This window comes from Lolium rigidum, chromosome 7 (genome assembly GCF_022539505.1).
Source record: "Lolium rigidum isolate FL_2022 chromosome 7, APGP_CSIRO_Lrig_0.1, whole genome shotgun sequence".
NCBI lineage: Eukaryota > Viridiplantae > Streptophyta > Magnoliopsida > Poales > Poaceae > Lolium > Lolium rigidum.
In genome coordinates this window covers 355,865,204-355,875,378 of record NC_061514.1, presented here as the reverse complement: position 1 = coordinate 355,875,378, position 10,175 = coordinate 355,865,204, and the positions used below count along the sequence as shown (strand labels likewise).

Sequence of the window (10,175 nt, the reverse complement as noted above, 5' to 3'; positions counted from 1 at the left end):
TTCTTGTAATAAAGGGATAGAGGGCATCACCATCCATGAACTAGCGGAAGCAATGGCGATGAAAAGAGCTTTGGTGCTCTCTACGGATCATGGTTTCAGACATGTGGTCTTTGCATCAGATTGTCTTACCATGATTCAAAAGATCTCAACTCCGGCCAAAGATCGGTCGATGGTGGGCTCTATGGTAGGCGATATCAAAACCCTGGCCAATGAGTTTTCAGTCTGCTCGTTCAAGCATGTTGGACGCAAGGTGAATGTCGTGGCACATTGTTTAGCTCGTAGTAGTGAGCTTTCTTTTGTAATCTTTATTTTGATGTTATTTCGGAGTGCATCCGGGAGGTACTTTGTAATGATGTTAACCAATAATCAATAAAGCGCTGTGATTCTAACAAAAAAAAAGGATTTAATGTACTTCTTTGGTTAATCTCTAAAATCGGATCGTCCACTAAAAATAGTGAGAAATACAGGGGTCTAACCCGAAGTCTGACCGCCCAACTTCTCCTGCAAGAATGGATCGAGAGACCCCAGAAAACTGAGAAAAGTAGACCGAGCCCAAAGCGAAATCGAATCGAGAGGAGAAAAAAAGAGGAGCACGCGCCGCCGCCAGGCCAGCACATCGCCATGGCCGCCTCCTCCCGCCGCGCGTCGCAGCTGCTTGGATCCGTCGCCTCCCGCCTCCTCCACCAGCGGGGCTATGCCGCCGCGGCGCCCTCGCCGGCGGTTTTCGTCGACAAGAGCACCCGCGTGATCTGCCAGGGCATCACCGGGAAGAACGGCACCTTCCACACCGAGCAGGCCATCGAGTATGGCACCAACATGGTACGTACCCCCCGGCACAAAGCCGCCGCCACCCTCTCAGATGTCTTGTCCGATCCGTTCATTTCCTCTTCTCCAGCGCCTGGTTCTAGGGTTTGCGATAGAGATGGGGAGCGGGTTATGTGCGATCTGTGGATGCGTGGTTGTCGATCTCCATTTCTCGGTTTTTAGGGTTTCGTCTCTTACCGATGTGCGGCTCTAGGGTGGGGTGTTCTTCATTATGCAATCCAGTGGGTCAGCACTTTTGTATTTATTATGACTAATTCGATAATTTTTTTTGAAGTAGACAAGGTTTTTATGGATCTCTGTACATTTTGTAAATCAAGGGCATGGTCGATCTGAAATTTAAGGAGCGTGAGATACGATCTCCACATGATATTCAAGCTGCTCGGGATAATCGAACCCAACTAAAATCTTACACATTATAGTGTTGGAATTCTTCAATAAGTGGGGCGTAGAGACTGAAATATATTTTACTTTTGGTCTGTTTGGTAGTAAATTGGGCAGCGTTCCCCACACAATAAAAGTGCCTGTAGATATGAAGAAGAAACTCTCCATGTGGATGCTTAGAATTATGTAAAGCATTCTGAGAGCCACGGCCTGGACTAATGCTTGGCAGGTCTCTGTTTTTCATCTAATGCTACCATTTTAACGTAAGTACCTCTCATTGCAACAGGTGGGTGGAGTTACTCCCAAGAAAGGTGGGACTGAGCACCTTGGCATTCCAGTTTTCAACTCAGTAGCAGAAGCTAAGGCCGAGACGAAGGCGAATGCCTCTGTTATATATGTTCCACCACCATTTGCTGCTGCTGCAATAATGGAGGCAATGGAAGCAGAGCTTGACCTTGTTGTATGCATTACCGAAGGGATACCTCAGCATGACATGGTATTATACTTTTGACAATTTAAGTACATTATTAGCCACCTTGTTTGCTGTGTTTCTGAGCATAATTGATATCATTTATTCTCCCTTCACCTGTAGTGGTACATGTTAGTTACGGTTTTCTTAATAAAAACACTAGAGAGTACAATATACGGTGAATGCCACTCATACATGAGGATATGTAGCCATAGGTTGGTAGGCACACATGGAATGGATTAATCTTTACTTCTACATCATGTGTAATTTTGGTAAATGATAAATCGGAGATGCAATCTGTCCTGACCCAGTTGTCAGCTAACTTGTTGACATCATGTGCACAATGTTAGTAACTCATACCTCGCAATAATTATGGTTTTGTCTTTCTCACATTTTAGATTTAGATACTAGTACTTTATCTTTGTTTTGCCTTGTTTAGATCTTAATGAAGTCGTCATAAGGTTTTCTTTCTGAATCCCAGGTGAAAGTGAAGGCTGCTCTGAACAGGCAATCAAAAACCCGATTGATCGGACCAAATTGCCCTGGTATCATTAAGCCTGGTGAATGTAAGATCGGAATTATGCCAGGTTACATCCACAAACCAGGGCGCATTGGAATAGTATCTCGTTCTGGTACCTTGACATATGAAGCGGTATGCCCATTATTGTAGATTTACTTTTAATCATTTAGTACATTTGCCTAAGGTGTATTTCTTTCTTCATTGACAGGTGTTTCAAACAACAGCCGTAGGCCTGGGGCAGTCAACCTGTGTAGGCATGGGAGGCGATCCCTTTAACGGCACTAATTTTGTTGACTGCCTCGAAAAGTTTGTTGCTGATCCTCAGACAGAAGGTACATCGTTTGTGTCTGTTATTCAGCTAAAGCCTGTGTATTCTTTCATTTGTTTGGGAGATTCCCAAATTTCCCCTAAAAAAATGGTGTATTAGGTATTACCACAGGTCACCAACATGATAGTTCTGCAATCTTTATTTGTGTCGCATTTTAGCTGCTATGTGTTGATAGAACAAACAACTGAGTAAGTAGACCTTCATCTTTACTGTAGCTTAAGTTATCTACTGTTGTATATGCACACATGAAGACATCCCACCAATTCTTCGCTACAGGACTCTTGAGCCAATTAAATTTAAGTAGAGAAAGAAAATTAGTCATATATAGAAGAATGATACTCCCTGTTCTGTGTCTCTTCTGTGTGCTAATAATGCTTTTGTTGCATTCTTCAGTAGGGTGTCTTTCAGTATGTTCTCATCTGTCAATATTGTTATACCTCTCTTGAGTATTGTTCTCATTAGTGAAACTGCTACCTGCTCTTTAGGTATTGTTCTTATTGGTGAAATTGGAGGTACTGCCGAGGAGGATGCTGCAGCCTTTATCAAGGTGAGAGTTTTGTCGGGCAGTAGGGGAGCTAGGGAAAAAATGGCTGAGTGCACAATATCTAGCTGGGTGCCCAAATGGGACGTGTGCATGCTTGTTGGGCAGTGTTTGAGTGTGAAATTGTGGGCCCTGGTGCCCATAGCAAAATTTGGACCTAATTGTTAGCACCAGTCAAAGCCTACACAGCTCCCCCTTATTGCCAGGATAACTTTTTCTTTGTTACTTGTCCTGTTTGTTAAGAACTTTACATCCATATATATCTTTCTAAGTATTCACATGATTCTTTATTTTGCTTACTGTAGTTCAATCTTTACAGCAATTAAAAAGCCTTTTTCATATTCATCCATATGATCAAAATCTTGCAGCGGAGATGTATGATAAGTCTTAAAGGCCCTTCTGGCCTAACTATTAGATACTCCATGTTTCTGATAGTGTGCTTAATTGCTTATCAGATAAGTTCTAAATATTTTTTTAGGCAAAAGCAGGTACACTTTAAAACTTATAAGCTCCGTAAGCCACCTTCCCCTGTCTTCAGCGTCTGAATAGGAAGAACGAAGCTAGTTGTGGCCTACCTCGAGATTATATTGCCCACAAGCCTACCATTTGCCTTTAAAAGTTTTAGTACTCCACACATTCCCGAAGCAAGCCGTTTTTATGCATTTTGGCTATATAGGTCTTGCATCATGTGACCCCAACTCTTCGCCACTAGCAAACAAAAATGCATTCAGTTTCCCTAAGAATCCAAATAGTTGAAATAGGCCACCCTACTTATTTTATCACGGTGTTACGACATGTAAAAACTTGGGCTGTGCTCATCTTTAGAAGTTAAAATCATGTACTTATGTTTTCCTAGTATCATGTGGTGGCAAATGATAATCAGGCATTGCTGATATTCCATGTTAAATATTGCATATGTGTCTACTTGCTGGGACTTCCTTTCTCTCTCTTTTCTTTTGATTATATCAGATACATGATGAAGTAATATTTCTGATCAACTAATATAACTTGACATGCAAATGATTCAGGAGAGCAAGACAGAAAAGCCTGTTGTTGCATTCATAGCTGGACTTACTGCACCCCCGGGCCGCCGCATGGGCCATGCTGGAGGTATTAACCTAGCAATAAGTTTATTATTTGTTTCTTTCATCAATTGGAAAGTACTACTAAGATCAACAATGCTCCTGACTGGGTAATATAAGACAAGATACCGGCATTTTTTATTCATTAGTCATGTGTGGTTTTCTGTTACTCTGCGTGAGGTAGTTCAGATTCTTCAGGAAGAAAAGGTTTATGTATAGATGATATTCAGTTCACATATGTTAAGGTATTATCCAATAGGCAATTATCAATAGATAGCAAAAGATAAATACTAAAGATTTTCGTAGATTTGAGCACGGAAGTATCATCTGGGTAGATAAGGTGTTGATTTGTAATCTCTAATAATTGGGTGGGATTATACTTGCTTCTTCCTAGCAGTATGGGGTATGAACATTTGCACAATTTAATTGGGTAAAGCAGTGATTTGGACGGGTTTTGTACTTTATTGGACCCAATGGCAGCTTCACCATTTATTTGTTCGTGGGGCAAATATTTTGGTAACCTGGCAATGTTTGCCTCTGTTCCTTTACAATATATATAACTTCATAATTACTTCTTTTCATTTTGGAACTGTTGCATCCATACATATTTTACAAACTAGAAAACAAATTTAGTTTACTTTCTCTAGTTCTATATATGGAGGCAAATTCTCTAGTTTGACAACAAATTTAGTTTACGTTCTCTTGATATTTTTTCTGCAATTATCAGTATAACTGGTGCATGAGAACAAATTTGTTGCATTATTTGGTTGTTTTTAATGAAGTTCAACTGTATCCTCTACAGATATTATCAAGTTCAACTGTCTACTAATTTACAGATATTTTCTTTGTGTGATGCAGCAATTGTGTCAGGGGGGAAGGGTACTGCCCAAGACAAGATCAAGGCACTCAGAGAGGCTGGGGTTACTGTTGTTGAATCGCCTGCTAAGATTGGTTCGACGATGTTCGAAATTTTCAAGCAGCGTGGGATGGTAGAGTAGAGAGAAGAAATGGTACAGTAGAAAGAAAACATCGGGAAACTTCCTTTTGCTGCTCGTTGGTTAATAGCGAGCAACACCTTTGGTAGAGCCGTGTCTCTGGCCGCTGAATTGAGCTTCTCAGTCATCGTTTTCTTTCTTTCCCTGTCTTCAGTGTGAAGATTGCCTTTTCATGTGCTCATTTCAAATCTTCAATAAGACAAATTCTTGATATGCAATTGCTTGGAATTCATGGGGATACCCAAAGCTCTTTTAAGTTTCTTTTTTTTTCTTAGTGACCACATTCAAGTCATTCAAGCTGTATGGTCCTTTTGTCTGCACACTATATGGTCCTTTTGTCGGCATGCTATCCTTTGTTTGTTAAATATCTGGAGTCCTACGATTGATTCATATTCTTAAATACAAGTCAGCTTCAACAGTTTTTGAAGTTGCTGCATCATAAATATAGTGGATTTTGTGGGTTAACACAAGAACTTATATCCCATTCAGTACCAGTACTTTGGAGACCCGAGGTAGTAGAAGGCAATAAGTTGTATAACCAGAATATGTGGAGTCTTAGGATTGATTCGTGCCAAAACAGTACTCAGCAAACGGACCAATTGTTCTTCAAAGACATGTGCATCGACATCTTGCAAATCAGAGGCACAAAAGGTCAACAATTCTAAATACAAGTCAGCTTTAACAGTTTCTGAAGTTGCTGCATCATCATAAATATAGTGGTTCTGTGGAATGTGCTTTGAATAAGTTTCTAAACAGATAATCTGATTAATACATGAACTTGTATTTTATTCAAGACCTTCAGAGTAATCACTCCGCTAGGGATTATAAGATCAGAGAGATTTTTTAAATTGTTAGACATTATAAGGCCTTTTTTTTTATCGTTCTGTGCATGTTCTTTTTTTCCCTCTCTTCTCTTGTGAAATTACTGATGCATGAGTTATGGACTTTCTCGGTCCAAGCAAATTGTGCGCCAGGTCTTAAAATCCCTAACACGGAGCAATAAGTTGTATAACTACAATATGTGGAGTCTTACGATGATTTCTAACTGTGTGCGGAAACAACCTTTTCTATTGTTCTCTCTCTCAATGCATGTTCTTTTTTATGGACTTTCTCAGTCCCAGCAAATTGTGCGTCAAGTCTTATAATCCTTAGCACGGAACAAGTTGTATAACTGGAATATGTGGAGTCAAGCCTTATAATCCATAACACGGAACAATATGTGTATAACTAGACATGTGGAGTCCTACAATTGGATCCTATTTGCGTGCGAAAACAGTACTCACTAAATGGACCAATTCTTTGGCAAAGACATTTGCCCTGCGTCTGCAAATCAGAGCCACAAAAGGTTATCAACCCTAAATACAAGTCAGCTTAACAGATTTTGAAGTTGCTCCATCCTAAATATAGTGCCACAGTGGATTCTGTGGAATGTGCTTCGCATAAGTATCTTCAAACAAATAATCTGGTTCAGACATGACCTTGTATTTCATTCAACACCAGTACTGAGCTACAAGCCAATAGGTTGTATAACTATAGCTTTTCAATTCAAATCCCATGTGACCAAATGCAGCCTTTTCTAGTACATTCAGTTCGAGACATGTATTAACAGGCCCAGCTCAGTTTTGACACTACATACAGCTCAGGGTACATTTGAGTTGATCTGATTTCCCCTAACAGAACTTATCTTCTAGAAAACTTTGACAAAAGATAGACAACAAAGAAGCATAAGAGAGCAAAAAGGACAACATGGACGATATGATTGGAGCCCTGCTGGATGATGCTCTTGTTCATCCTTCTCATGTTATTCTTCACTCCAGCCTGTGCTTTCATAAGGGTCATTTGCTGCCCATGCACAGAGGATTAACAAAATTAGAGCACAACCAAGAGTAAAGTTTATTTTTTAAAGAGTGAGAAATTTTATTTTTGGAAAGGTAATATTACTCGACAAACAATACATAATGGTCCTTGAAGGTAATGGTGATAAGGTATGCACAATATCTAGATATTTGAAAAAGAAAATCAATACCACGTTGTAAAGCAACAAACAGTAATTAATACTTAACTAAGTAGTACTCCCTCCGGTTCATATTAATTGACTCTAATATGGATGTACCTAGACACATTTTAGTTCTAGATACATTCATATTGAAGTCAATTAATATGAATCGGAGGGAGTACTAGTGTTGATCACATGGACCTTCAGTGTCATTATACAATAAATACGCAACTCTTCAAATGCATATCTATTTCCTCGCATATAATAAAATAACATCTGGGATAATGGTATAGAGATGGTAGGAATGAGCAAGTGCAAATGGAACTAGCCATTCAGGAAAATTATAATATACCCATGCACTTCACCAAAAAAATAATGAGAGTAAAACATGAAATTTCCGAAAGAAATGATGCAACAATACCAGTTGGTTGAGGAAATCATTCTGGAACTTGGCCTCCGAGTTTATCTCTTGCGCAACCTGGAAAGGCGACCATATCAAACAACAAATAAGTTCCAGAACATGTGAACAAAAACTGGCATCAACAGCTTAACAAATTAAAAAAAGAACAATTGACCAGAACTTGGGACTTTCGCTATCATCAAATTAGGGGCTGCTTGGTTTGATGCCAATTTTTTTACCGTGCCAATGTCTACACAAGCCCCCCAAAATTGGCTATCAATTGGCTGGCTACCAAACTTCCCTGCCAGTCCCGTTGGGTTGCCAAATTTTGCTTTTGCCAAAAGTTGGCTACCAAACGTCCTTGCCAATATTGCACCAGCTGTCAAATTTTGGTTTTGCCAAAATATTGGCTTGCCACAAACAAAACGTTTGGCTGTAAAACAAGCATGCCCAAACCCAATGATCGTGAAAACTTTAAGCATCTGAAGCAAAAGCCTAAACACAATATCATCTGAATATTTGCAAAACTGATGTTACAAGAATAGGAATAACAATAATGACGTCTAGCAACCATCAATTAATTAATACCAACTTATAAGAATGCACATAGGCCTAAACCCAGAAAAACCTAAAGTAGGTTCCATACGAAGGTTCAGAGGATCACTTCATGCTCATGATGTATATCTCAGAAAGTACAAGACAGATGGAATGCTGCAACGAAAGATATGACACATATGAAGGCGATGTTTAGAGGGACCGAGAACATGACTACCGAGGACAAGACTTAAAGTGGATATGAATTCAATTTACACCAGGTGTATATGTTGCATTTCCATACAACCCAAGCCCATAAACATGGAACCAACTATGACAAGCCTTGTCGTGAGATTGAAAACAATTATCTATTTCTCAGTGCATTACGAAGCATACATATGGTGTTGATGTTTGTTAGTAACTCAAATCAAACAAGAAATCTCTTAGCAACCTGAGATGGTTCTAACCTAATTGAATCCATGCCGTGTTCATTTGCTTTAAGGATAGTAAAACTAACTTAAACAAACTCACGGTGCGCACCAACACCAAGAACTAAACTGAGAACCACGGATATATATCTTTGAGCAACAGATATATGTTTTCTAAAGCGCATGCTGAACCGCATACACGATTTACAAGCTTCTAACGTGAGCATGGAGGGAATTAGGACCTCAACCGAGCAGACCTAACAGAAATTAAGAACCAGGTTAGGAAAAAGAGGCCGGGAATTGGAGTCTTACGCCTTTCAGCAGGCGAACCCTCGAGTGCAGCCCATCGATCTCCTCGTCAAGATCGCCGTGCACCGGGTCGATCCGCAGCTGGATCTCGTCGGAGCTCGACGCGTTCCTGCGATCCCCGAAATAGCCTCAAACTCATTCACAGGTTTCGACCGAATTCTCGGGACAAATCGGCCGAATCGAACAATAGAGGGAAAGAATTGGGCTACGCGTGACCTAGAGGATCGAACGAGGCGTACCTGGACCGAAGCGGCCCGGAGCCGTACATCGGGTTCGCCATCGCGCGAAGGGGAGCAGGTGTGCGTCCTTCTCGAGGGAGCTGAGCCGGGCCTGGTGGTTCGGATCCAGCGGCGGCGCAAGGGGATTACGGGGAGAGGGCGGCGACGGCAAGTCCGGTGGAGAACGGGGAGATGACGTTGCGGCCTCGCGGGGAAGGCAGGAAGGGGAACGACAAGACGAGGACTGCGAAAAGAAAATGATAAAAGACAAGCCGACCTGAGCTCTGACAACGTAATCGAGCAAATGCGCTAATGAACTGTGAAAGCGTAATTAGTTACATAGAATGAATCCAAATTTAAACTCTATTTCTTATTCTTCAAATTGACTGAAGTTCAGGTAATTCACCATCTAATGAGTTTTGAGCTTATTGATAGACTACCAAAGCGTTGACCTCGGTCTTGCACAGACACTCGTAAACTTTCCAATTTTGGTTCTTCAACCTTTTTTTTTTGCGGGTCTTCAACCTTTTGTTCATGTGATGAAATTCCACCAAAACAACTGAGAAGGACAATGTCCACGGGCAAATAAGCTACTTTGAGATTATGACCAGAGGGTGCAAATGGTTCTCGTGTAGGCACCCGTAAAAACCATGGCATTCAAATTTTCAACATTGTATCTACATATATATAGAATTACACCAAATCAAACTTCAAAATCACAGGCATTGCTCACATGAAATGAATAACTTCGAGACTGACAAAAGTGTGTAGATGGACCTTGCTGAGCATTTTCGTGAATCCACCAAATGAACTAGAATCATGGGCAGAGCCAAGGCCCTCTAGCCCGGGCCGCCGTCAAGGCTTGCCGACGGAGGCGCTGCAACTCGTGTTACATGGCTTAGTACAACTATTTTGTCCATACCCTAGAAAAAAACTATTTTGTACAAAAATATGCTCTTAGACATGTTTGACCAGAGACTTCAAATTCCTTTTGGATCCGCCACGACGTGCAATGGAGCTACTTTGAGGTGGCTTTCATAAAACAAACAACAACAAAAGACATTGTTTTACAAGCATGGACATGTTACGCCGTTAAGGAGAGCTTCCAAAGTCAGCGCAGAGGGGCTTAGCTTTCTGAATACACAATAG

At 40.8% G+C, this 10,175-nt stretch overlaps 2 protein-coding genes across 2 annotated transcripts; one reads left to right on the top strand and one right to left on the bottom strand.

Annotated features, from left to right (window-relative positions):
- Positions 1–606: 606 nt before the first annotated feature.
- On the top strand, positions 607–5,387 carry LOC124675542 (succinate--CoA ligase [ADP-forming] subunit alpha, mitochondrial-like). Its single transcript, XM_047211624.1, has 7 exons — positions 607–819; positions 1,493–1,702; positions 2,157–2,327; positions 2,404–2,527; positions 3,009–3,070; positions 4,093–4,174; positions 5,005–5,387. Exons 1-7 carry the CDS (start codon positions 622–624, stop codon positions 5,142–5,144), a joined length of 987 nt encoding a protein of 328 aa, XP_047067580.1. The 5' UTR covers positions 607–621; the 3' UTR covers positions 5,145–5,387.
- Positions 5,388–6,592: 1,205 nt separating this feature from the next.
- LOC124675754 (bet1-like protein At4g14600) lies at positions 6,593–9,202 on the bottom strand. Its single transcript, XM_047211831.1, has 4 exons — positions 9,048–9,202; positions 8,812–8,917; positions 7,559–7,615; positions 6,593–6,983 (listed from the first exon to the last, which is right to left on the bottom strand). Exons 1-4 carry the CDS (start codon positions 9,086–9,088, stop codon positions 6,822–6,824), a joined length of 366 nt encoding a protein of 121 aa, XP_047067787.1. The 5' UTR covers positions 9,089–9,202; the 3' UTR covers positions 6,593–6,821.
- Positions 9,203–10,175: the final 973 nt, after the last annotated feature.

Coding starts and splice junctions, on each gene's coding strand:
- LOC124675754 (XM_047211831.1), bottom strand. CDS start 9,088: ATGGCGAACCCGATGTACGGCTCCGGGCCGCTTCGGTCCAG. Junction 8,918..9,047: donor TCCGGGCCGCTTCGGTCCAG/GTACGCCTCGTT, acceptor CGGGGATCGCAG/GAACGCGTCGAGCTCCGACG. Junction 6,984..7,558: donor ATGATTTCCTCAACCAACTG/GTATTGTTGCAT, acceptor GTGCATGGGCAG/CAAATGACCCTTATGAAAGC.
- LOC124675542 (XM_047211624.1), top strand. CDS start 622: ATGGCCGCCTCCTCCCGCCGCGCGTCGCAGCTGCTTGGATCCGTCGCC. Junction 820..1,492: donor TCGAGTATGGCACCAACATG/GTACGTACCCCC, acceptor TCATTGCAACAG/GTGGGTGGAGTTACTCCCAA. Junction 2,528..3,008: donor TGCTGATCCTCAGACAGAAG/GTACATCGTTTG, acceptor CCTGCTCTTTAG/GTATTGTTCTTATTGGTGAA.